The sequence below is a fragment of the Bufo bufo genome, chromosome 6 (assembly GCF_905171765.1).
Source record: "Bufo bufo chromosome 6, aBufBuf1.1, whole genome shotgun sequence".
NCBI lineage: Eukaryota > Metazoa > Chordata > Amphibia > Anura > Bufonidae > Bufo > Bufo bufo.
Genome location: NC_053394.1, coordinates 72,044,610 through 72,072,384, shown reverse-complemented (window position 1 = coordinate 72,072,384; position 27,775 = coordinate 72,044,610). Strand labels below are relative to the sequence as shown.

At 46.9% G+C, this 27,775-nt stretch overlaps 1 protein-coding gene across 2 annotated transcripts in view; it reads left to right on the top strand.

The window, feature by feature from the left end:
* NT5C2 (5'-nucleotidase, cytosolic II) overlaps positions 1-27,775 on the top strand; it is a 109,032-nt gene that overhangs the window by 8,672 nt on the left and 72,585 nt on the right. The window contains exon 1 of one of the 2 annotated variants that reach the window (XM_040437988.1): positions 8,212-8,296. The exons of the other annotated variant lie outside the window; for it this stretch is intronic. Coding sequence (XP_040293922.1) covers positions 8,270-8,296 — 27 coding nt within the window. The 5' untranslated portion in view covers positions 8,212-8,269. Of the gene's footprint in view, positions 1-8,211; positions 8,297-27,775 lie in introns of those variants that run through there. 2 annotated transcript variants of the gene reach the window in all.

Sequence of the window (27,775 nt, the reverse complement as noted above, 5' to 3'; positions counted from 1 at the left end):
AAGGTGGACCAGACGGATGAACAGCAGGGGGCACTACCAGAGAGGAAAACACAGTGTAGATAAAAATCCAAACAATATTTTTAATGCATGTAAACTGCACCTAATTTAATGCTTTATTGACTGCATGCTTTTTGTAGGACAGCCCTTTAAAGGAGGCCGTAAAGGCCATCTGAGGGCCTCTAATTCCCTGTTTACCACACAGTATGGGCGGCTGGTGATGCTGTCGCACAGATGTTTACAGCAGTGAAGCCTCATTATGCTGATGTCAGCGTCCCGGGATAATTAGCTATTTCAGCTGAAAACAGGCAGACTAATTGCGGTCGGTTCCTCCTTTCTCATTTTTACAGCCATTACTGACTTTTTAAGATAGGACTGTGCAGTTTTATGAGGCCATAGTCCTCTGGTGAGATTAACGGTGCTAACCAGTGTCCTGCAGACGATGGCGCCTGTCATTTATAGTGTAGCACAAATTTCGGATGCCTCCTGCTTTCCCAGACATTACGTGTGACAGGAGGCAGGGAGGTGTAAGGCTCCCGCAGCGGCCAGCTGATGAGTGTGGGAAATTAGATCCATATAGCAGTGTAATTAGATGGCGATCTCGGTGTGTTTAACTCTATCTCCGTTCTGTTCCTTTACATCCGCATCGTTGTTCTTGTCGTTCTATTCTGTAGCAGAAGTGCTGGATCGGCACGTAACTGACTTGAGCCAGACAGATCCCATTGACTCTAAGGCCCCTTTCACACGAGCGAGTTTTCCGCGCGGGTGCAATGCGTGACGTGAATGCATAGCACCCGCACTGAATCCTGACCCATTCATTTCAATGGGTTTGTGTACATGAGCGTTTTTTCACGCATCAGTTCTGCGTTGCGTTAAAAATCCCAGCATGTTCTATATTCTGCTTTTTTTTTCACGCAACGCAGGCCCCATACAAGTGAATGGGGCTGCGTGAAAATCGCAAGCATCCGCAATCAAGTGTGGATGCGGTGCGATTTTCACGCACGGTTGCTAAGATGACAGTCTATTCACTGTATTATTTTCCCTTATAACATGGTTATAAGGGAAAATAATAGCATTCTTTAATACAGAATGCTTAGTAGGTGGTCAATTGAGGGTTAAAAAATAATTAACTCACCTTCTCCTCTTGATCGCGTAGCTGCCGGTCTCTTCTTACTTCTTTAATCATGAGCTGCCGGCTAAAGGACCTGTGGTGACATCACATCACATGGTCCATCACCGTGGTGATGGACCATGTGATTGGACCATGTGATCTGACGTCACCACAGGTCCTTTAGCCGGCATTTGCCGCAACGTATCCAGACACGCTCGTGTGAACTCAGTCTAAGGCCCCTTTCACACGGGCGAGATTTCCGCGCGGGTGCAATGCGTGAGGTGAACGCATTGCACCCGCACTGAATCCGGACCCATTCATTTCTATGGGGCTGTGCACATGAGCGGTGATTTTCTCGCATCACTTGTACGTTGCGTGAAAATCGCAGCATGCTCCTCTTTGTGCGTTTTTCACGTAACGCAGGCCCCATAGAAATGAATAGGGTTGCGTGAAAATCGCAAGCATCCGCAAGCAAGTGCAGATGCGGTGCAATTTTCACGCACGGTTGCTAGGAGACGATCGGGATGGGGACCCGATCATTATTATTTTCCCTTATAACATGGTTATAAGGGAAAATAATAGCATTCTGAATACAGAATGCATAGTACAATAGGGCTGGAGGGGTTAAAAAAATATAAAAAATAATTTAACTCCCCTTAATCCACTTGTTCGTGCAGCCGGCTTCTCTTCTGTCTTCTTTTGTGAGGAATAGGACCTTTGATGACGTCACTACATTCATCACATGGTCCGTCACATGATCAATCACCATGGTAAAAGATCACGTGATGGACCATGTGATGAGCGTAGTGACGTCATCAAAGGTCCTATTCCTCACAAAAGAAGACAGAAGAGATGCCGGCTGCGCGAACAAGTGGATTAAGGTGAGTTAAATTTATTATTATTTTTTTTAACCCCTCCAGCCCTATTGTACTATGCATTCTGTATTCAGAATGCTATTATTTTCCCTTATAACCATGGGTTATTATTTTCCCTTGGGTACCACATTCAGTTTTTTTTCACGCGCGTGCAAAACGCATTGCACCCGCGCGATAACAACTGAACGCAATCGTAGTCAAAACTGACTGCAATTGCGTACCTACTCGCGCTGGTTTGCCGCAATGCACGGGACGCATCCAGACCTAATCCGGACACGCTCGTCTGCAAGGGGCCTAATGGTGTTTATTCAGTTTAATTTCCTTTCAGTCCGGAAATCCGCAACAGAGACCCCGAACAGAGTCTCCAACGCATCCCTTATCACATTATATTTGGCTTTAATAGTAGCAACCCCCCTTCCCCTTGCAAAGTTTGCCACCCAGACGTCTTTGCTTTTTTACGGTCTTTTCACACTGCGTCTGCACAGTCCTTTTACCGTATGCACCAGGAAAGCTTCCAGCGCATGCGTTAAACGGACACATAGGCTTCCTTTGTTCTTTTGGCCTCCGTTCAGTGGTCTACGTTATAACATGGAAATCTATGGTTGACGAATAAGTCCATTGAAGATATGGGCCAGGAGCCTTCTCAGCATGTATAGACCATTACACACATACTGCCCAATGGCAGATCACAGATTTCTACTCTTGACCGCTTACTGTTTCCCTCCCAGTGACTCCCACCATGACCCAGTCCCCCAGGATACCCCGTGGACTAGGCATATGCCATTTTCGCTCTACACCTTATCCCCGGCACAATCGATCCATTTTTTTTTTTTCCTCCATAGATGGTCTGTATTCATCGAGAGGGAATTTGACTTTACTGCCGCCATACAGATTTATCATTGGATTGTACCTACTTAAAGGTGCGGTTAAAGGGGCTGACTCATCAGAAATAAGCAATCACTGGCCAGCCTGGCATTTCCCAGGCAGTTGGGCATATAGTATTGCATGGCGGCCATTCATGGGGTCTCAGGGTCCACCGCTTACAGAGCGGTTGTCCGAGCAGGGTCATAAATAAGTTCTGAGCATTCCACCACCTTCTATGGTCTCCATATGCTTTAGGCCTCATGCACACGACCATAAGCTTTTTGTGGTCCGTAAATTGCAGATATACTATCTGGGCCCTGTTGTGGCGACTGTGGCTGCACTGGCTGTAGTCATGTCCGCAGGACCTAGACCTCCAAGATTCTCCAGTTTGAAGCTTAGATAACATGGTGCACTGTGGTCATCTAAGCGTTTATCTTCTGGAGAAGGTATTGTAAAGCGTAAGGTTTAAGATGTCCGCACTCGGCATCATGTGAGCAATAAAGACTCTATGATGCATTAAAGGGGAATCTTTCAGCTACGCCCAGGACAGGACTCTTGTTTATGTGCACGCTAGTCTTTTAGGAACCATTCACCTCCTTCTCCAAAGCACCCGAGGTGCGGCTCGTATCTGTAAGGTAATATTGACTTGTGAAACGGATCTGACCTCATCTCGCTATGTTTAGCTCTGCTGTACCAGCTACCTGTGCTCAGGTGACGGGTCTACTCCTGTCTATTGTAATGTGCAGATAAGATCGGCAGGAGGTGTTGTTATGGCCCATAAAATCCTCATGTCCTGTGTGCTGCCTACAAACCACGCAGTGGGGCACTTTTACTAATAACTGTTGAACTCTGCGCTTTCTAAGAATATAAATCCCAATCATGAAGGGGTTTTCCAGATTTTTTATATTAATGGCCTATCCTTGGGATAGGTCATCAGTGTCTGATCGGTGGGAGCACCCTGGGAGCACCTGAGGTCTGACACACAGGAGCACCGGTGCGGTCTCAAGCAGCTGATCGGTGGGGGTCCCCCACCGATCAGTTACTGATGACCTATCCTGAGGATAGGTCATCAGTAAAAAAAAAAAAAATCTCTGAAAACCCCTTTAAACTGCGCCAGATTTATCACAGTGGTCGATGCTGGATGACAAATCTGTTGCAACTTTAGACTGCCTAGTCTAAGGCTACTTTCACACTCGCGTTTGGTGCGGATCCGTTCAGCTAATACAAACGTCTGCATCCGTTCAGAACGGATCCGTTTGTATTATCTGTAACATGGCCAAGACGGATCCGTCTTGAACACCATTAAAAGTCAACGGAGGACGGATCCGTTTTCGATTGTGTCAGTGAAACGGATCCGTCCCCATTGACTTAAATTGTGTGTCAGGACGGATCCATTTGGCTCAGTTTCGTCAGACGGACAACAAAACTCTGCAGGCAGCGTTTTGGTTTCCGCCTCCAAAGCGGAATGGAGACGGAACGGAGGCAAACTGATGCATTCTGAGCGGATCCATGTCTATTCAGAATGCATTAGGGCAAAACTGATCCTTTTTGGACCGATTGTGAGATCCCTGAACGGATCTCACAAATGGAAAGCCAAAACGCCAGTGTGAAAGTAGACTAAGTTTATACTATAAACTGGCGCCAAAACTTTGCTGCAATTTTTTTTTTACGTACAGTGGTGCCAGTAAACCATGCTCCCTTTTTACATGAGGTCACAACCCTTTTTTGATAAGTAAATGTCTTTTATCTCTTGAGTTAAATTTTTTTTTTAGAAAAGTATTTAAAACACGTGACATGTGCAGGGCATAGCATGTACACCAATTCTTTTTGGCACAGTTTGCACCAAAAAACGATGCATTTTCAGTAGTAATTCCACCCCATTGAATCTCGTTCTTCCCCATGCAGCATGGTCTTGTTACAATTTTTACCTTAGTCCTCTCTATGGGAACTGAAAACTGTCTGTTTAAAAATTTTACAACACAAAGCTCTTAAAAAAAAAACAAAAAAAACAAAAAACAAAAAATGCAAAAAAAAATAATATGGTTATAAAAGCAGAAATAAAACAAACATAAGACTGTGTGAAGTAAGCCGTGAGCAGATATTAGTGCAAGCGTGAATCTCCAAACTTACCTTTGGCTTAGTGCAGCTTGGCATTGGTATTTATGTGACATATTAGCACCATAACAGTAATGGGGTGCTCCCATCTTAAGGCTACTTTCACACTAGCGTTTTTACTGGATCCGGCAGGACTCTGCAAAAAACGTTAATTAATTAAATTTAATACAGCCGTCTGCATCCGTTATGAATGGATCCAGTTGTATTATTTTTAACATTGGCAAAACGGATCCGTCAGGAACTCCTTCGAAAATCAGTGGGGGACGGATCTGTTTTCTATTGTGTCCGAGAAAACGGATCCGTCCCCATTGACTTGCATTGTGGGTCATGACGGATCGGTCTTGCTCCGCATCCCAGGACGGAAAGCAAACAGCAGCATGCTGCGGTTTGCTCTCCGGTATGAGAACGGAATGCCTTTTGGAGCACTCCGTTCTGTTCAGTTACGTTTTGTCCCCATTGACAATGAATGGGGACAAAACGGAAGTGTTTTTTTTTCCGGTATTGAGACCCTATGACGGATTTCAATACCGGAAAAGATAAACGCTAGTGTGAAAGTACTCTAAAAGGGTTGTCTGACCAATTAAAAAAAATATATAAAAATTCAAGAAAAGGTTCATAATGGTTTAAAAAAGACCTGCTGCTCCAACAATTCCCGGGTCTCCTGAAGGTCTTCCTCATGAAATCCCTGATTGAGGGCTCATGCACACGACCGTTTTGCAGTCTGTAAATTCCGCATTTTATGGAAGGGGCCATAATAGAACAGTCCTTTCCTTGTCCGTAATGTTTTTGCAGATGGCCCGGATGGGACATACCGCGCGCTGTCCGCATCTTTTGCAGCCACATTGAAGTGAATTGGTTCGCAGCCGACCTTCAAAAAATGCAGATCAGATGCGGTCGTGTGCATGAGCCTTTAGGCATTTAGCCATTAGAGATCGGCGCCTCTTCATAACTTTGGCGGATCCTCCATCAGCTATGGGGTTTTATTAAGACCGGCGTCTAAAACGCTGGTCTTAATAAATGACCCCCTTTGTCTTCATTTGGCAGCAGAATTTCCATTGCAGATTTGAAGTGGATGTGTTATCCATGGCACAACTTGACACAATATGCTGTGGATTTACTTGAAATTTCCTAAAATCCATTTTGCTGTCGTTGTAAAACACTGATTTGCTGCACGCAATTTTGCGATGAAAATCCACAGTCTATGTCGCCTGTGTGGACGTACCCTAAGGGCTCATGCACACGAACGTTGTTTTCGTTCGCATCCGATCCGCATTTTTTACAGGTCGGATGCGGATCAATTCACTTCAGTAGGGGCACAAAAGATATAGACTGCACACCTGTCCGCATCGGTTTGTCCGGTTTTTTTTTGGCATCCGCAAAAATATAGAACATGTCCTATTATTGTCCGCATTACAGACAAGGATAGGACAGTTTTATTATAGGCCGGACGTTCCATTCCGCAAAATGCGGAATGCACACAGCCGGTATCTGTGTTTTGCGGACCACAAGACAGGCTACGGTTGTGTGCATGAGCCCTAAGGCAGTATTGGGCCACATTCCCCTGTCTGTGTCCGTGAATAAACACTAGTCAGTGGATATAAGTGCTGTCTGTGGAGGACCTGGACAGCGCGTGTCTGTCATTCACAGCTGTCAGTAAGGCCTCTTTCACACGACCGTATGGCTTTTTCAGTGTTTTGCGGTCCATTTTTCACGGATCCGTTGTTCCGTGTTTTTTTTTTTTTTTTTTCTGTTGGGTTTCCGTTTCTGTTCCGTTTTTCCGGCATATACAGTATACTGTAATTACATAGAAAAAAATTGGGCTGGGGATCAAATTTTCTAAAAGATGGTTCCGCAAAAATGGAATGGATACGGAAGACATACGGATGCATTTCCGTATGTGTTCTGTTTTTTTTTTGTTGACACATTGACTCTTTAATAGAGCCACAGAATGTGATTTGCGGACAATAATAGGACATGTTCTATCTTTCAATGGAACGGAAATACAGAAACGGAATGCATACGGAGTACATTCCGTTTTTTTTTTTTTTTTGCGGAACCATTGAAATGAATGGTTCCGTATACGGAACGCAAAAAACGGCCCGTAAACAGGGGAAAAAAAAACAGTTGTGTGAAAGAGGCCTAAGTAAGCCCTTTGTAATGAATCCCCGCTCATTCACACAGCCAGGGTTTTGGTCCACAACTGATCCGTATTTTTTGCGGATTGCATGCAGACCCATTCATCTCAATGGGGCCACAAAAGATGCAAACGGCACACCCGTAAGTCTGTGTCGCAGCCCCACAACAAAATAGAACATGTCCTATTCTTGTCCGTTTTCCATTTCTGAAGGAGATAAAAAATGGCGGCTGCCTCTCGGCCGGTATCTCTGTTCTGCTGATCTGCGATTTGCAGACTGAATAAAGGGAAACGGTTGTGTGCAGGAGCCCTTAGGCCTAGGGGAGGATATTAAAGAAGTCACTCACCATCCCCCGGCACAAAACAACATATCACTTTTTCCTGTTCGCTTTAGGCCTTATCCATAGGACCGTAAGTATTTTGCGTTCCGCGATCTGCATTTTGCTGACAAGTATACGAATGCGGAAATTGCACAGATCTGTCGTGTGCTCTCTGCATCCTTATGTGGAATATGTCTGCAAAATGCGGACCACGTGAATGGGTCCACAAAAGAACACTGTCCGCATCCGTATTTTCGCGTGTGTGACATGAATGCATATGACAGAGCACCTTTTCATGCCATTGGACTGGACTGGCAAAGTAATTGTACAGTAGATCTGATGTCAGTAATTGACACCCATAGAAAGTCCCAGAGTCTCCCAAATCCAAGGGAGTATTTCCAGACATGAGTAGAAGAGATCAGATGTCCCAGAGGATCTCTCGCCATTCGCAGTGTCAGGGTATCACTTTATTGCATATCCAGAGCCACGGACAGCGAACAGCAGCAATACCCAGTGCACCCCCACCGTGTGTAAAAGCGATTCCGTAATTCCCCAGTGGTTTACACGTGGCAGCTGCGGTGTTTTAGGCAATGTGATTTGTGACCTTCACTTGTACTATGATCCCACATGGTTTCATTCATCTATGAATTGGCGGACACTCAGCAAATTGACATTATTTTTTTTTTTAACCATGTGTGTTTAAGGACGGACTTTTGCATTAACCTCTCACCCTACTCCTCTTGGTAAATACGCAAGATTCGCAGAAAGGCCCCTTTTTATTTTCGGGGATGAGCCTTCAGTGGTCAGGTTTCTCTGAACTAATTGCAAGGGCGACTGTCTGCAGGACGGGAATATGGTATGGCGCGAGGATAAGAGGGAGGTAAGGCTACTTTCACACTTGCGTTGATAATTGCGGTATCGAGATCCGGCAGAGGATCACCATACCGGAATTAAACAGGTCAGTTTTGATTTTGCACATCAGGATGCATCTATTCCGTTAGGATGCGCATGTGTGAAATCAAAACGGATCCGTCACTAAATACATTGAAAGTCAATAGGTGACAGATACTTTTTTTTTTTTAATCAAGCCTAAAAAAACGGATCCGTTGTTTTCAGCGCTAAATCAGTTTTGTTTTTTTTTCTGTTTATATGACCGGTCACAAAACCGCAGCGTGCAGCGGTTTTGTGTCCGGTCACAAAACGGAATGCTGCTGGAACGGAAGACGTCCTGATGCCTCCTGAACGGATCTCTTTCCATTCAGAACGCATGAGGACTAAACAGACGTTTTTTTCTGGTATTGAGATCCTCTGCTGGATCTCAATACCGGAAAACAACAACGCAAGCGTGAAAGTAGCCTAACAATGGGTTTAATACCCTTGGGGCTGTAATGCGCTCAGTATGTGTTTGTCATGTCCATATGCTGCTTCTGTAGACTGCACATTATTGCAGTATGTTTCATAGATGCACTATATGGATGTATATACACCATATGTGCACATATACAGGGACTGTACCATGTGGTGCGGTCCCCAAAATACCAACGTAAGGTATAAATGACCCCTGATCTAGCTACTGAGCATGTCTGTCCACCACTGAATGCGGGAGAAGGTGGACCAGAACTTCCACCACAGGGCAAACAGCAGGGGGCGCTACCAGTGAGGAAAATATACATAAAAGGCTACATGCACACGACCGTATGTGTTTTAAGGTCCGCAAATTGCGGATCCGCAAAAAAAAAACTGATGACATCCGTGTTTTTTTTTTTTTTTTTTTGCGGATCCATTGTAACAATGCCTAAAACGGACAAGAATAGGACATGTTCTATGTTTTTTGCGGGCTACGGAACAGACCTACTGATGCGGACGGCACACGGTGTGCTGTCTGCATTTTTTGCAGACCCATTGAAACAGATCCTCATCCTATCCGCAAAAAAAAAACGGAACGGACACGGAAACAAACAACGTTTGTGTGCATGTAGCCAAAAGCAAATACTAGTTGTATTGCATGTAAATTGCAGTATTTATGTGAAATGCTCTGTTCATTGCACAGGATTACTTTTTGTGTGATGACAAATTTCACCGTTATGTCAGTTTTACATGAGCAGAATACACACCCGCGTGAAACTTTTGTAGTCGTTTGCACTCCATGTGCCTCCCTACAGCACCAATATGATGGAGATTAGGCGGCCAACACTGCTATGGAACAAACAGATGGGATCTAAAAAAGTCTTCTGTATGTAATTGCCAGTATATTGCGGCACAGTCGAGCCCCATACCCTATGGGCACCATAAGACACCCCTATGCACTAGGCCTTGTCTTGCATCTGTGTAAGCAGGTGATATCATGGCGCTGGGACATAGATTGCAAACCTCCTCCTGACTGCATGATCACAGCGCTGAGAAATGTGCATTATCATATGGGATTATGGTCTCGGGTATGCTTCTTTAGGTTCAGCAGAGGTTAACCTTGACTTTTTTTCCAGTGCGCCATCTGTCTAAGACATCAGTCAGCTGTTAAGGAGGGAAATGTGGCAGCTCTTTGGTTACTGCCTCAGGTATTCAGTTGCAAAGCTTTGTTTTTCCTGCCCCACGTACCTGTCAATGTCAGGGCGTTATCTCTCCCAGAAAGGGGGGATATTATAGTATAGACCACTTTAAAGGGAATGGGCCATCAGAAATCGCCTATTGTTTAAACAGATGTAATTGTTGAACATATTTTTAAAGAATTTTTGATGATTATTATTTTTAATTTTCTATGTCAATATCATTATTTAAACAAAAAACATAAAATCCTGCAGTTTTCGCACTGGCCACTAAGGGCTCATGCACATGAATGTATTTTCATTCCGTGTTTGTTCTGTTTTTTGCAGACCGTATACGGAACCATTCATTTCAATGGGTCCGCAAAAAAAACACGGAAGTTACTCCATGTGCATTCCATTTCCGTATGTCTGTATTTCCGTTCTGCAAAAAATAGAACATGTCCTATTATTGTCCGCATTACGGACAAGGATAGGACTGTTCTATTAGGGGCCAGCTGTTCCGTTCCGCAAAATACAGAATGCACACGGACGTCATACGGTCGTGTGCATGATGCCTAAGCCTAATAGTAGGCACCATTTCTTGGTCTGTGCAGATCACTTTACTGCAGTTATCTGCTTATCTGTCGTTCTAATCCTACCTGTAATTATATAGTGTAGATGAGACAGAATCCACCATTCACAGTAGGTGATATCACAGCTTATCTACTCCCTCCGGGACTCTGCACAGGTCACAGAGCATGCCTAAAAAACTCACATAGAAGTCAAAGAGGTCCCCTCCTGGACCTTGGGGCTGCCATAAAGCAATTTTCTAAATGCTGTTAAGAACAGCTCAGGCAAGATGGCCGCCCCCATAATCATGTTCAGGAAATAGAATACAAAAAAAAAAAAAAAGATTGAAAAAAGGAGATGTGCTGCTATCTGATTCGAACTGGCAGATACAAATTTTGTGACCCATTTCCTTTAAGGCACCATGCAAATGACCACATGTTTTTTTCCCCGTATCGGATGCGGAACCATTAATTTCAATGATGCTGCAACAAATGTGGACAGCGCACAGTGTGCTGACCGCATCCATATGTACGTTCCGCAGCCCCACATAAAAGAGAGAACACGTCCTTTTCCTGTTTTGTGGATGAGAAAAGGACATTTCTATAGATGTGAAAAAAAGGCAACATGCCACGGCTGATACCCCTGTTTTGCGAACCGCAAAACACATACAATCTTGTGCATGAGGCCTAAGGCCAACTTCACACACACTTTTTTTTTCACTGGTTTTAAAGAAGTGTACCAGTTAATCAAAAATTGTAGGCAGCAGGGTCTGAAGGGCTTAAAAAAAAAACTAAGATATTCCCTTTCACCGATCCCCTGCCACTATCCAGGTCCTCACCGCTCTCCGACTCCCGTCTTAAATGCTATTATTGCATTTAATTCATTTTGAGCTAAAAATCATTTTTCAATCGGTCGTTATTAAAAATATGGAGCCCTTTTTTTCTGTCCTGATAAAGCAGCCTGTGCATTTTCTCTCTTTTCCGTCAGTTGGGGAGCTGACGGGCTCCTTATCTCTGCTCTCTGACATTATAAACACTCATTAAAACTCAATCCTTATCTTGCTGATAAGAATGTGGTTTAAATAAGTGTTTATGGCCTCTTAGTAATTTACAGATAAGGTTTATTAGATGACCAGCACAAAGTGAAAGTACCAGTCACACAATTAGGAAAACAGTTAACCCTTTGTGACAGAGCAGCTCAATATTTTTAATAAAAGGGATCCATTGTAACTAAGCCTAAAATGGACAAGAATAGGACATGTTCTATTTTTTTTTTGTGGGGCTACGGAACGGACATACTGATGCTGATCACCTGATGAACGAGCAAACGTTTGCCGGCAGAAGACTGTGGTGTCTAATCGAGATCTGTTGCCAGCAAACAATGATTATATATGGGGACGAGCGATGACATTAGCTATTCCCATACTGTGGAGGAGATCGCTGCATGTAATAGCAGCGGTCTCCTCCACTGATGAGCAGGCGATTGTTGGAAAGGAACGATTTCTTCCCAAAAATCGCCTGCATAATGTGCCTGACTGAGGCCTCATGCACACGGCCGTGCCGTTTTTTGCGGTCCGCAAACCGCGGATTTGCAAAAAACCAGAAGCCGCCCGTGTTGCCTTCCGCAATTTGAAGAACAGAACGGGCAATATAAATGCCTATTTTTGTCCGCAAAGTGCAGACAAGAATAGGACATGTTATATTTTTTTAACGGGGCCGCGGAACGGAGCCACGGATGCGGACAGCACACTGAATGCTGTCCGCATTTTTTGCGGCCCCATTGAAGTGAATGGGTCCGCCTCCGAGCCGCCAAAACGGCGGCTCGGATGTGGACCCAATCAACGGTCGTGTGCATGAGGCCTAATACAGCCTTCAGAGAAACATGTCTGTCCCTGCACCACATGTATCATCCATTTACCTACACAAAAAAAAGGCTGAGTCTGAGATTGCTCAAAGTAGATACAAATCTTTATTAAATATACATATATAAAATACAATAAAAATGGAGACAAAATACATCAGAAGAAAAAGTGTGTTGTACTCCTGTTGGAAAGAATGATAGAAGAATCTGTTACAAAGGGAATGCCAGTTATGTATCCCTTGACCAGAGCATAAAAGGCCTCATGCACACGACCGTTGTTTTGGTCTGCATCCGAGCCACAGTTTTTGTGGCTCGGATGCGGACCCATTCACTTCAATGGGGCCACAAAAGATGCGGACAGCACTCCGTGTGTTGTCCGCATCCATTGCTCCGTTCCGTGGTCCGCAAAAAAAAAATAACCTGTCCTATTCTTGTCCGTTTTGCAGACAAGAATAGGCAGTTATATTAATGGCTGTCCATGCCGTTCCGCAAATTGCGGAATGCACACAGACGCCATCCGTGTTTTGCAGATCTGCAATTTCGGTCGTGTGCATGAGGCCTAATACGGGAAAAAAAATTAAAAATAAAACAAAATATATATATATATATATATATATCTATCCTAGATGCAAATATACTGGGCCCCCCAATCACAAGAAAACAACAGTCTAATTACATACCCATAAGGCCTCCTGCACAACGTGTGCTGCCCGTTGCCGTATTGCGGACCGCATTTGCGGATCCCTAATACACGGACGCCGTTCCGTGGGCATTCCGTATCACGGATGCGGACCCATTCACTTCAATGTGTCCACAAATCCGGAGATGTGGAATGGTGCAGAACGGAAGCACTACGGAGTGCTTCCGTGGGGTTTCATCCAGTACTTTAGTTCAGCAAAAAGATAGAACATGTCCTATCTTTTTGCGGAACGGGCGGATCGCAGACCCATAAAAGTGAATGGGTCCGCGATCTGCTGCGGCTGCCCCAGGGTCTGTGTTCATGCATTGCGGCCCGCAGCACGGACACGTGGCGCACACGTTCGTGTGCAGGAGGCCTAAGTAGGGAAATCGCCTGAGGAGAACCGCACAGCTCTACGCACGTTTCGGCAACACCTTCATCTGGGGGTGTGATGTATCATCCAGCCTGAGCCCCTGTGATAACTCTGGAGCAGGTCTAGACCGCCATTCTAACCTTACGCCATCTGTAGGATTAGTAAGTGTGTCCCCGTGTATGTAGGCTTTTCAGTAGTTTGCTAGTATAAAGTAACATCAGGCTGCAGTGTGTTGAAAAAAAAAATCCATAAAAACCGCCAGTGCAATACACTTCCGTGATTCCAGTCTAAATTAGTAAATGTTGATTTTATCACTTTTACGGACTTCGTACCTTAGTGATGTCGGTATGTCAAAGTACGAAGCAGGTTCTCCTAGAGATAAGCAGTCCCATAGATTACAGTGTTGAGTACGCATCCACATCCATCTGTTCTCAGGATTGCGGGGTTCTCTGCATTTGGAGCCCCACCATCTTGACTCGTATATGTACCATAAAAGTCTTGTCCGAGCCCCCCTTTAAAGATTGGGCCGCGTTCACATCTGCGTTTATACTTCCATTTTTCCCTAGCACTATAGGAGCAGAATAACAAAAATAATGAAAGTGCCTCCTCTGTGACATGACAAACAGGAACGGCACCTGACGGACCCCAAAATAGCGAGCATGCTGCGCTAGTTTGTCTTGCCTTTGTGACAGAATCTGCAGCGAAAGTTCCTAACGGAAGCTCCTATGCAGATGTGAAAACAGCCTTAGGCTACATGCACACGAACGATGTTTGTTTCAGTGTCCGTTCCGTTTTAGGCATTGTTACAATGGATCCGCAAAAAAAAACGGATGGCATACGTATGTCATCCGTTTTTTTTGTGGATCCACAAAACGCATAACGTCGTGTGCATGTAGCCTTACACGGTGTGCTGTCCGCATTTTTAACGGACTCATTGAAATGAATGGGTCCGCATCCTATCCGCAAAAAAAAAACAACAAAATACGTTGGTGTGTATGAGGCCTTATTGAGATCTTCTAATATGTTATGATCAGATCCAGCCTGGATTGTCTGACATCTGAAAGTTATACTTGGATTTCTTAGGGCGAGTTCACATCACCGTTTTTTTTCCGTTCTTCTGATCCAACTGAAAAATAAAGTAAAAACGGATCCTGTAAAAAACAAAACTGATAATGAGGGAATCACAAGAACGGGGTCTTCTTACCCCTCGGAGCACCCCAGTATGAAGAGAGCGGTAGGTCAGGAATGCAAACTGCCGCTCCATTTATCTCTATGGAGTTCCGGAAATAGCTGAGCGCAGTACTCGGCTGTCTCCAGAAGTCCTGTAGAGATAAGGCTACTTTCACACTGGCGTTTTGGTTTCTCACAATCGGTCTAAAACGGATCAGTTTTGCCCTAATGCATTCTGAATAGATAAGGATCCGCTCAGAATGCATCAGTTTCCCTCCGATCCGTCTCCATTCCGCTTTGGAGACGGACACCAGAACACTGCCTGCAGCGTTTTGTTGTCCATCTGACGAAACTGAGCCAAACGGATCCGTCCTGACACACAATGTAAATCAATGGGGACAGATCCGTTTTCACTGACACAATACAAAACGGATCCGCTCCCCATTGACTTTCAATGGTGTTCAAGACGGATCCGTCTTGGCCATGTTAAAGCTAATACAAACGGATCCGTTCTGAACGGATGCATGCGGTTGTATTATCTGAACAGATGCGTTTGTGCAGATCCATGATGGATCCGCACCAAACGCTAGTGTGAAAGTAGCCTAAATGAGTGGCAGGAGCAGTGGTGCGTATGTTGGACCGGCGCCATGTTCATTATGGAGGGCTCTGCTGTTCTTGTGATCGGTGGGGGGTCCTGCAGGTAGGACCCCTCAGTTATTCGCTGTCATGTGGATAAGGAAAAACTTCTCGCAACCAGAATACCCCTTTAAGGCTCCATTCACACGTCTGCAAAATGGGTCCGCATCTGTTCCACAATTTTGCGGAATGGGTGCGGACCCATTCATTCTCTATGGGGACGGAATGGATGCAGACAGCACACAGTGTGCTGTCCGCATCCGCATTTGCGGTGCGTGGCCCCGATCTTTGGGTCCGCAGCTCTGCAAAAAGATAGAGCATGTCCTATTCTTGTCCGCAGCTTGCGGACAAGAATAGGCATTTCTATGGGGGTGCCGGGTGGGTGTGTTGCGGACCTGCAATTTGCGGGTCCGCAACACAGCACGGACGTGTGAATGCAGCCTAAGAGTACTGGTGGTGGTCCGGGGGTAAGGGTTGCATTTAGTATTGCCTAATGGATGAATAATTAGCCTTGGCCGAGTACTAAAGATACCATTGACCTTCCTCTGCTCCTGTAATGGATACACCTAATTAGACTTGGCAGGGGCAAATGTCAAATCATTAAAACGAATGAAATTTCGAGCAAGGAGAGAAGCAACACGACAGTCGTCAAATTGTCTAATGTGATGCCTCCTGTCAACCGATGCTCTCCTCTAGTGGCTGGAATGTGGACGATACGTTCTCATGGGACGGTATGACGTTCGTTTATGATAGGGATGGCACAGGCCGCATTGTGGGAACCTCCCAGTCACCGCTACATGCACTTCTGTGATTGTCCGGGTCAAAGAGCAGCCATAGAAGCTTCGAAGGTGCAGCGTGCACGGGATAGCTCAGGGCGGACACGTCAAGTTCAGGTACGCCCTCCAATCCTGGATTATGGGAACAAGTATTTCAAAATTTCTGAATAGTATCCTATTCAGGTGTGAACCCCGTCTTAGACGATTCTCCTTCTCTTAGACCCATTTTTTTGTAAAGCCACCCTCCAAACCACCAGAAGAAAAAAAACTTGCAAAAGCTTAAGGGGTTGTGCCATGATTGATGTTAAAAATTAAAATCTAGTATATGACAACCTCCTTCTAACAAAGCTAGAACCAGCCCTGGACCTCACATGGATCCAGAGATCTCCACATTCTTTTCTCCAATTGCTCTGCTAGATTTATTTCAGCCTGGCACCTCGGGGGACGTGTCCTTTCTGCTGTAGCTTTTTCCCTGTAACTGCCACAGCTTCCGACAGAAGATGTGACTGGTGGCAGTTAAAGATTTAAACAGAGCGAAATGGACATGAAATAAGGAAAAGAACAAACAGCAGGTGGCGCAATACAGATACATTGTATTGAGTAGTTCACTGGCGATAAAAAACGGAAGTATTCAGATCCAGGTGCTGGTTTGAAAAATGTAGAATATGTTTCGTGATGCAACCCCACTACGATTAGTGACCGGGGGGCCCCTTGTCATAGAAATAAGTTGTCCAGCTCCGAAGTGCTTGTTTGAGTATATGCATGCTACGCACGGATATTTATGCGGGAAATCGGCAAGGTAATGCAGTACCCGCTAAGTAGTTGAGATTTTTAAAATCCCATGTACCTGTGAGTGCGGATTTTGGAATTCGCAGCATGTCAATTGTTTTTGGTGAAGATTTCACCCTTTGCCGTGCATAAACTACACTGCCGCAGTGCGCATGTAGCCTTGGGGCCCATTGTCATGATGGAATTTGCTGTAGGAATTTTGTTGCGGACACCCGACCATAATTCGGGCGGTGTCCACATGGTGTCTGCCTCCCATGGTTTTCAATAGGAAGATGCGCTATAAGTTCGGGGGCCGGCGGTTTAAAGCTTCAACCAGGCGGTGTGTGACAGCCGCTAGGTGGCGCTGCGGTGGTTTAGCTCCACTCATTGAAGCTAAGCCACGGGCGGGTCCAAGGCACCCAAAGTGAACAATCGGTGTGGTTTCTGCCACGGTATTGTGAACGTGCCCTTGAAGGGGTTGTCTCATCTCGGACTATGGGAGCATATCGCTAGGATATGCCCCTATTGTCTTATAGGTGCGTGTCCTAGCGGTGGGACTCGCACCTATATTGAGAACGGAGCCCCGAAAGTGGTGGAGGGCGCACTGCGCATGTGCAGCCGCCCTCCATTCGTTTTTTAGCGTTCGGCTATTTCCGTTGGGCCCATAGAAGCCTAGATGTGTATGGGAGCCATGGCTGGTCATGCGCGGCGTGCTCCCATTCACTTCTATGGGGAACGCGCCTGGTGGTGGCCGGACCGGAGTCCTCCAGCCACCATTTTTTCGGGGCTCCATTCCCGATATAGGTGCGGGTCCCAGCAGTGGAACCCGCACCCATAAGACAATGGGGGCATATCCTAGCGATATGCCCCCATTGTCTGAGATGAGACCATCCCTTTTAAAGTGATTTAAGGACACGCATAGATGTGGACAGTTGGAGGAATTTGCTTCCAGCAGATAGCCCCAGCCATAATCAGATCCGCAGCTCGTGGATGCAGAGTAACACAAAAGCCTTTAAACCTTACACAAAGCTCCTGCCGCAACATCAAGTCATTTTCAGAGGCTTACAGAACGGGCTTATAACATTGGATCGGGTCCAGGGCCTATCTGTACTGGTGGGAGGCGTAAGTGTATGGAAAAGACTGCATTCCAAGCCGCAGATAATGCGGTAATCTACAAGAGGATTGTGCTTTTTAGTTTGTTAAATGTTCTGATGTAGAAATATTTGTGTCTTATTTTCATTTATTTATATAGCGCTGACCTATTCTGCAGCGCAGTACAGGTATTATCATCACTCACTGTTCCCTAGATCGCCCACCATTAGGGATTATGGCCACACTACCATATTTTGTGTCCCTGCATTCATTTCAGTGGGAGATTCAGCGCGAATTCCACCCCAGAATAGGACCTGCTGCTTCTTTTTTCCACCTGGAAACAAAGCAAGGCTGGAGGCAATTTTTGGAGCTGATTTTGAGGCAGAAACACTCAGTAGTGAATGTATAAGGCCCCTTTCACACGGGCGAGTTTTTCCGTGCGGGTGCAATGCGTGAGTTGAACGCATTGCACCCGCACTGAATCCCGACCCATTCATTTCTATGGGGCTGTGCACACGAGCGGGGATTTTCACGCATCAATTGTGCGTTGCGTGAAAATCGCAGCATGCTCTATTTTGTGCGTTTTTCACGCAACGCAGGCGCCATAGAAGTGAATGGGGCTGCGTGAAAATCTCAAGCATCCGCAAGCAAGTGCGGATGCGGTGCGATTATCACGCACGGTTGGGATGGGGACCCGATCTTTATTATTTTCCCTTATAACATGGTTATAAGGGAAAATAATAGCATTCTGAATACAGAATGCATAGTACAATAGGGCTGGAGGGGTTAAAAAAATAAATAAATAATTCAACTCACCTTAATCCACTTGTTCGCGCAGCCGCCATCTCTTCTGTCTTGTTCTGTGAGGAATAGGACCTTTGATGACGTCACTACGTTCATCACATGATCTTTTACCATGGTGATGGATCATGTGACGGACCATTTGATGAACGTAGTGATGTCATCAAAGGTCCTATTCCTCGCAGAACAAGACAGAAGAGATGGCGGCTGCGCGAACAAGTGGATTAAGGTGAGTTATTTATATATATAAATTTTTTTTTTTTTTTTTTAACCCCTCCAGCCCTATTGTACTATGCATTCTGTATTCAGAATGATATTATTTTCCCTTATAACCATGTTATAAGGGAAAATAATACAATCTACACAACCTTGAACCCAAACCTGAACTTCTGTGAAGAAGTTCGGGTCTGGGTACCACATTCAGTTTTTTATCACGTGCGTGCAAAACGCATTGCACCGGCGCGATAAAAACTGAACAACGGAACGCAATCGCAATTGGGTACCTACTCGCGTGGGTTATCCGGACACGCTCGTGTGAAAGAGGCCTAAGGGTGCCTCTACACGCGGCAGATTGTATTGAAGAAAATTTCTGCACCCGAAAATCAGTTCCATTCACCTGAATGAGGCCTGCAGACATCCATGTGCTCGTCGCCAAAACATCCCCATCCCCAGGTGAAGGCACCTGTAATTAAAGGGTTTGTTTGGTTTAGAAAACCCATCTAAGCTGGTGCAGGATAAGGCTACATTCACACGTCCGCAATGTGTTTTGCGGCAACACGGAGTCACGGATCCGCAAAACACGGAAAGCGGCAATGTGCATTCCGCATTTTGCGGACCGCACATTGCCGACATAATAGAATATGCCTGTTCTTGTCCGCAATTGCGGACAAGAATAGGACATGTTCTATTTTTTTGCGGAAATGGAAGCACGGATGCGGAAGTGCGGATCCGCAAATGTGGATGCGGACAGCACATTCCGTCCCCATAGAGAATGAATGGGTCCGCACCCTTTCCGCAAAATTGCGGAAAGGATGCGGACACATTTTGCGGACGTGTGAATGGAGCCTAACAGGATGAACTGGATGGACAAATGTCTTTTTTCGGCCTTCTATACTATGTTACTAATGTAGCAACCACATTGTGTTTGCTTTGTGACTGTGGTGCCTTTTTTTTTTTTTGCTGCATTTTTCCATAATTTGGGCAAAACTGCAATATTTTACCACAAGGCAAAAAACCCTGCAAACATTGGCTAGTTAAACATGGCAAAAAGCCCACCGCAGAGGCATTATGTACATCCGCCCTTAGAAGCGTCCTATTAGGCCTCGTTCACATTTCCGTGTCAGTGACACGTCCGTGAAAAAAAAGCGTAGGTGTTTTATCCATGAAGTACCCGTGGTAGGTCCGTGTGTCCGTTTTTACCATCCGTGTGTCATCCATAATTTATTGACGTTAATCGCCAAAGAATCTCCGATAAGGCCCCATTCACACGTCCGCAATTTCGTTCCGCATTTTGCGGAATGGAATTGCGGACCCATTCATTTCTATGGGGCAGCACGATGTGCTGCCCGGATACGGAATTTCGGACCCGCACTTCCGGGTCCGCAATTCCGCTCCCGAAAAAAAATAGAACATGTCCTATTCTTGTCCACATTGCGGACAAGAATAGGCATATTCTCTTAGTGCCGGCAATGTGCAGTCCGCAAAATGCGGAACACACATTGCCGCTGTCCGTGTTTTGTGGATCCGCAAAACACGTTACGGACGTCTGAATGGAGCCTTAGTCTTCAGTGAAAAAACGGACACAACACGGATGTGTGTCAGTGATTTTCACGGACCCATAGGCTTCTACGGGCGCATTTGGTCGGCATCATGGATCAAAGTAGTACATGTCCCTGTGAGTGATTTATTTATTTACTGACTCAAGGTCAGTAAAAAAAAATACTGAAATGTGAAGACACCTTTACATCAATGGGGAAAATGGGAATGTGAGCAAGGCCTTGGGCTGGTGCTACATGACGATCTTGGCTGTGACACCTGTCACACGACCAGAGATCGCTGTATAGCAGCTGGACCATGTCCCCAGAATTGCCAAAAGATCCAACAATGCCGATCATGCTGCGATCACTGGGGGTCCCAGCAGGGAAGAGGGAGCACTTCTATTAAAGTGAAGTAACAGCGCTATTACAGCATTAAAATATATACAATATACAACAGTACCTAATACATAATGTAGAATAATGCATCGTGCCATTAAAAATATCTATTTTTTTTTCTAATCACTTTTGATAATAAGTATTATTAAAGAGAACGTGGATCTTTTTCACCCTATACGATCATGAAATGGTTAATCCTTAAAGAATTTTCAAGTAGGGAAAGAATGCCGCAGATCATCTCCGTAGACCTGGCGATTAAGAAGTTCAGAAAAAGATTATTGATTTACTCGATGCCTTTTTATTGTGTTATGACCCGGGCATAATTAATTTGGCTGCAAATAAATTTCCATTGTAAATGTCAGCTCGAAGACTGCGCCGGTTCCTAAAAGCCTGGAGCAATACTGAACAATAGTGCGTGCCGATACATCTCATAGCCCACATTATACATGCTGCAGAATGCTGGCGCCCCTCTGCCCTGATACCCCTCACCCTATCGGCGAATAGTGGCCCATCTTCTACTGTCACCTGCTAAGGCCTCATGTACGTAGCAGTGTTATGGCTCTGGGTTGGGGTAGGACGCTCGTAGAGATGCACGGGCTGTTACTGTATGGCCTCATGCACACGACCGTTGTGTGCATCCGTGGCCGTTGTGCCGTTTTCCGTTTTTTTTCGCGGACCCATTGACTTTCAATGGGTCCGTGGAAAAAACGGAAAATGCACCGTTTGGCAGCCGCATCCGTGAGCCGTGTTTCCTGGCCGTGAAAAAAATATGACCTGTCCTATTTTTTTCACGGTCAACGGTTCACGGACCCATTCAAGTCAATGGGTCCGTGAAAGAACACGGATGCACACAAGATTGGCATCCGTGTCCGTGATCCGTGGCCGTAGGTTAGTTTTTATACAGACGGATCCGAAGATCCGTCTGCATAAAAGCTTTTTCAAAGCTGAGTTTTCACTTCGTGAAAACTCAGAACCGACAGTATATTCTAACACAGAAGCGTTCCCATGGTGATGGGGACGCTTCTAGTTAGAATACACTACAAACTGTGTACAAGACTGCCCCCTGCTGCCTGGCAGCACCCGATCTCTTACAGGGGGCCGTGATCAGCACAATTAACCCCTTCAGGTGCGGCACCTGAAGGGGTTAATTGTGCTGATCACGGCCCCCTGTAAGAGATCAGGGCTGCCAGGCAGCAGGGGGCAGACCCTCCCCCCCCCCCTCCCCAGTTTGAATATCATTGGTGGCCAGTGCGGCCCCCCCCTCCCTCTATTGTAATAATTCGTTGGTGGCACAGTGTGCGCCCCCCATCGGCCCCCCCTCCCTCTATAGCATTAACAACATTGGTGGCCAGTGTGCGGCCTCCCATCTCTCCCCCCCCCCCCCCCCCCCATCATTGGTGGCAGCGGAGTTCCGATCGGAGTCCCAGTGTAATCGCTGGGGCTCCGATCGGTAACCATGGCAACCGGGACGCTACTACAGCCTGGTTGCCATGGTTACTTAGCAATAGTACAATAGTAGAAGATTCATACTTACCTGCTCCAGGCTGCTGCTGCGATGTTAGTGTCTGGCCGGGAGCTCCACCTACTGGTAAGTGACAGGTCTGTGCGGCGCATTGCTAAATGAACTGTCACTTACTAGTAGGAGGAGCTCCCGGCCGGACACGAACCTCGCAGCTCCCAGGTAAGTATGAATCTTTACTATTGTACTATTGCTAGTAACCCGCTGCCACCAATAATCGGGGGGGGGGGGGGCTGGGGGGGAAGATGGGAGGCCGCACACTGGCCACCAATGTTGTTAATGCTATAGAGGGAGGGGGGGCCAATGGGGGGCGCACACTGTGCCACCAACGATTTATTACAATAGAGGGAGGAAGGGGGGGGGGGGGCACACTGTGCCACCAACGAATTATTACAATAGAGGGAGGAGGGGGGGGGGGCCGCACTGGCCACCAATGATATTCAAACTGGGGAGGGGGGGGTCTGCCCCCTGCTGCCTGGCAGCCCTGATCTCTTACAGGGGGATATGATAGTACAATTAACCCCTTCAGGTGCGGCACCTAAGGGGTTAATTGTGCTGATCACGGCCCCCTGTAAGAGATCGGATGCTGCTAGGCAGCAGGGGGCAGTCATGTACACAGTTTGTAGTATATTCTAACTAGAAGCGTCCCCATCACCATGGGAACGCCTCTGTGTTAGAATATACTGTCGGAAATGAGGTTTCACGATCTCACTCATATCCGACAGTATATTCTAACATAGAGGCGTTCCCATGGTGATGGGGACGCTTCAAGTTAAAATATACCATCGGATTGGAGAAAACTCCGATCTGATGGTATAAAAGGGACTCCAGACTTTACATTGAAAGTCAATGGGGACGGATCCGTTTGAAATGGCACCATATTGTGTCAACGTCAAACGGATCCGTCCCCATTGACTTGCATTGTAATTCAGGACGGATCCGTTTGGCTCCGCACGGCCAGGCGGACACCAAAACGACTTTTTTTTCATGTCCGTGGATCCTCCAAAAATCAAGGAAGACCCACGGACGAAAAAACGGTCACGGATCACGGGAAAACGGAACCCCGTTTTGCGGACCGCAAAAAAATACGGTCGTGTGCATGAGGCCTATCTCTGGATGCTTTGATTTCGTACAGAGACTTCTATCTATCAATTCCTTCCTTTATCAGGTTTTCCATTCTTGGGTCTCATAAGCAGCAGTACCACGTGCAGGAGGCTGGACAGCAGCCAGGAGCACTCCATAGTATGAAGTCGCAGCGTCTCCATGTGTAAACGTACGGCGCAACCTCAGGTTCTCCATGTACAACAGTATACAACTTCACTATATGCCTTAGGCCCAATGCGCACAACGACGGTATTTCTATGGGTCCGCAAAATAAAAATGGACCGCACATGGATGTCATCTGTGTGCTGTCAGCATCTGTGCAGCCGGCCCGCAAATTATAGAACCTGTCCACGAAACGGACAAGAACAGGCTTTACTACAATGGATTCCATGAAAATTGTGGGGTGCGCACGGACTGCATCTGTATTTTGTGAATCCTGCGACTTACAAAACGGATACGATCGTGTTCAGGAGGCCTAAGGGAAGGTTGACGTGACATTTTTCCTGTGTGAATTCCACACAGAAATCCATGTGGAATCTGCCTGCAGTTTGCTTTCAATGGGAAATCCAAGGGTCCGCTGACTTGTATTAGGCCTCATGCACACGACCGTTGTGTGCACCCGTGGCCGTTGTGCCGTTTTCCGTTTTTTTTCGCGGACCCATTGACTTTCAATGGGTCCGTGGAAAAATCGGAAAATGCACCGTTTTGCAGCCGCATCCGTGATCCGTGTTTCCTGGCCGTGAAAAAAATATGACCTGTCCTATTTTTTTCACGGCCAACGGTTCACGGACCCATTCAAGTCAATGGGTCCGTGAAAGAACACGGATGCACACAAGATTGGCATCCGTGTCCGTGATCCGTGGCCGTAGGTTAGTTTTTATACAGACGGATCCGAAGATCCGTCTGCATAAAGCTTTTTCAAAGCTGAGTTTTCACTTCGTGAAAACTCAGAACCGACAGTATATTCTAACACAGAAGCGTTCCCATGGTGATGGGGACGCTTCTAGTTAGAATACACTACAAACTGTGTACAAGACTGCCCCCTGCTGCCTGGCAGCACCCGATCTCTTACAGGGGGCCGTGATCAGCACAATTAACCCCTTCAGGTGCGGCACCTGAAAGGGTTAATTGTACTATCATATCCCCCTGTAAGAGATCAGGGCTGCCAGGCAGCAGGGGGCAGACCCCCCCCCCTCCCCAGTTTGAATATCATTGGTGGCCAGTGCGGCACCCCCCCCCTCCCTCTATTGTAATAATTCGTTGGTGGCACAGTGTGCGCCCCCCCCCCCCTTCCTCCCTCTATTGTAATAAATCGTTGGTGGCACAGTGTGCGCCCCCCATTGCCCCCCCCCCCCCCCCCCCTCTATAGCATTAACAACGTTGGTGGCCCGTGTGCAGCCTCCCATCTCCCCCCCCCCCCCCCCCCATCATCATTGGTGGCAGCGGAGTTCTGATCGGAGTCCCAGTTTAATCGCTGGGGCTCCGATCGGTAACCATGGCAACCAGGACGCTACTACAGTCCTCGTTGCCATGGTTACTTAGCAATAGTACAATAGTAGAAGATTAATACTTACCTGCTGCTGCGATGTTCGTGTCCGGCCGGGAGCTCCACCTACTGGTAAGTGACAGTGACAGGTCTGTGCGGCGCATTGCTAAATGAACCGTCACTTACCAGTAGGAGGAGCTCCCGGCCGGACACGAACATCACAGCTCCCAGGTAAGTATGAATCTTGTACTATTGCTAGTAACCCGCTGCCACCAATGATCGGGGGGGGGGGGGGGGGGGGGGCGCAAGATGGGAGGCCGCACACTGGCCACCAATGTTGTTAATGCTATAGAGGGAGGGGGGCCAATGATTGCCACCAACGATTTATTACAATAGAGGGAGGAAGGGGGCGGGGGGGGGGGGCCACACTGTGCCACCAACGAATTATTACAATAGAGGGAGGAAGGGGGGGGGGCGCACACTGTGCCACCAACGATTTATTACAATGGAGGAAGGGGGGGGGGCCGCACTGGCCACCAATGATATTCAAACTGGGGAGGGGGGGGGGGGGGGGGTCTGCCCCCTGCTGCCTGGCAGCCCTGATCTCTTACAGGGGGATATGATAGTACAATTAACCCCTTCAGGTGCGGCACCTGAGGGGTTAATTGTGCTGATCACGGCCCCCTGTAAGAGATCGGATGCTGCTAGGCAGCAGGGGGCAGTCATGTACACAGTTTGTAGTATATTCTAACTAGAAGCGTCCCCATCACCATGGGAACGCCTCTGTGTTAGAATATACTGTCGGAAATGAGGTTTCACGATCTAACTCATATCCGACAGTATATTCTAACATAGAGGCGTTCCCATGGTGATGGGGACGCTTCAAGTTAAAATATACCATCGGATTGGAGAAAACTCCGATCTGATGGTATAAAAGGGACTCCGGACTTTACATTGAAAGTCAATGGGGACGGATCCGTTTGAAATGGCACCATATTGTGTCAACGTCAAACGGATCCGTCCCCATTGACTTGCATTGTAATTCAGGACGGATCCGTTTGGCTCCGCACGGCCAGGCGGACACCAAAATGACTTTTTTTTCATGACCGTGGATCCGCCAAAAATCAAGGAAGACCCACGGACGAAAAAACGGTCACGGATCACGGACCTACGGACCCTGTTTTTGCGGACCGTGAAAAAAAACGTTCGTGTGCATGAGGCCTTAGGCTGCTTTCACACAGTCAGTGTTTGGTCAGTGTCTGATCAGTGATTTCCATCAGTGATTTCCATCAGTGATTGTTAGCCAAAACCAGGAGTGGAGCCTACAAGACGATAAGGTATAAGGCAAAGATTTGCATCTGTTCTGTGCTGGTTTTGGCTCACAATCCCTAATAGAAAGGATGCACTACAGCTGGAAAAAGTACAGAGGAGAGCGACTAAACTGATAAGGGGCATGGAGGGTCTTAGTTATGAAGAAAGATTAAAAGAATTGAATTTATTTAGTCTTGAGAAGAGACGTCTAAGGGGGGACATTATTAACCTATACAAATATATAAACGGGCCATACAAAAAATACAGTGAAAGGCCTCATGCACACGACCGTTGTGTGCACCCGTGGCCGTTGTGCCGTTTTCCGTTTTTTTTCGCGGACCCATTGACTTTCAATGGGTCCGTGGAAAAATCGGAAAATGCACCGTTTTGCAGCCGCATCCGTGATCCGTGTTTCCTGGCCGTGAAAAAAATATGACCTGTCCTATTTTTTTCACGGCCAACGGTTCACGGACCCATTCAAGTCAATGGGTCCGTGAAAGAACACGGATGCACACAAGATTGGCATCCGTGTCCGTGATCCGTGGCCGTAGGTTAGTTTTTATACAGACGGATCCGAAGATCCGTCTGCATAAAGCTTTTTCAAAGCTGAGTTTTCACTTCGTGAAAACTCAGAACCGACAGTATATTCTAACACAGAAGCGTTCCCATGGTGATGGGGACGCTTCTAGTTAGAATACACTACAAACTGTGTACAAGACTGCCCCCTGCTGCCTGGCAGCACCCGATCTCTTACAGGGGGCCGTGATCAGCACAATTAACCCCTTCAGGTGCGGCACCTGAAAGGGTTAATTGTACTATCATATCCCCCTGTAAGAGATCAGGGCTGCCAGGCAGCAGGGGGCAGCCCCCCCCCCCTCCCCAGTTTGAATATCATTGGTGGCCAGTGCGGCACCCCCCCCCCTCCCTCTATTGTAATAATTCGTTGGTGGCACAGTGTGCGCCCCCCCCCCCCTTCCTCCCTCTATTGTAATAAATCGTTGGTGGCACAGTGTGCGCCCCCCATTCCCCCCCCCCCCCCCCCCCTCTATAGCATTAACAACGTTGGTGGCCAGTGTGCAGCCTCCCATCTCCCCCCCCCCTCCCCCCCATCATCATTGGTGGCAGCGGAGTTCTGATCGGAGTCCCAGTTTAATCGCTGGGGCTCCGATCGGTAACCATGGCAACCAGGACGCTACTACAGTCCTCGTTGCCATGGTTACTTAGCAATAGTACAATAGTAGAAGATTAATACTTACCTGCTGCTGCGATGTTCGTGTCCGGCCGGGAGCTCCACCTACTGGTAAGTGACAGTGACAGGTCTGTGCGGCGCATTGCTAAATGAACCGTCACTTACCAGTAGGAGGAGCTCCCGGCCGGACACGAACATCACAGCTCCCAGGTAAGTATGAATCTTGTACTATTGCTAGTAACCCGCTGCCACCAATGATCGGGGGGGGGGGGGGGGGGCGCAAGATGGGAGGCCGCACACTGGCCACCAATGTTGTTAATGCTATAGAGGGAGGGGGGCCAATGATTGCC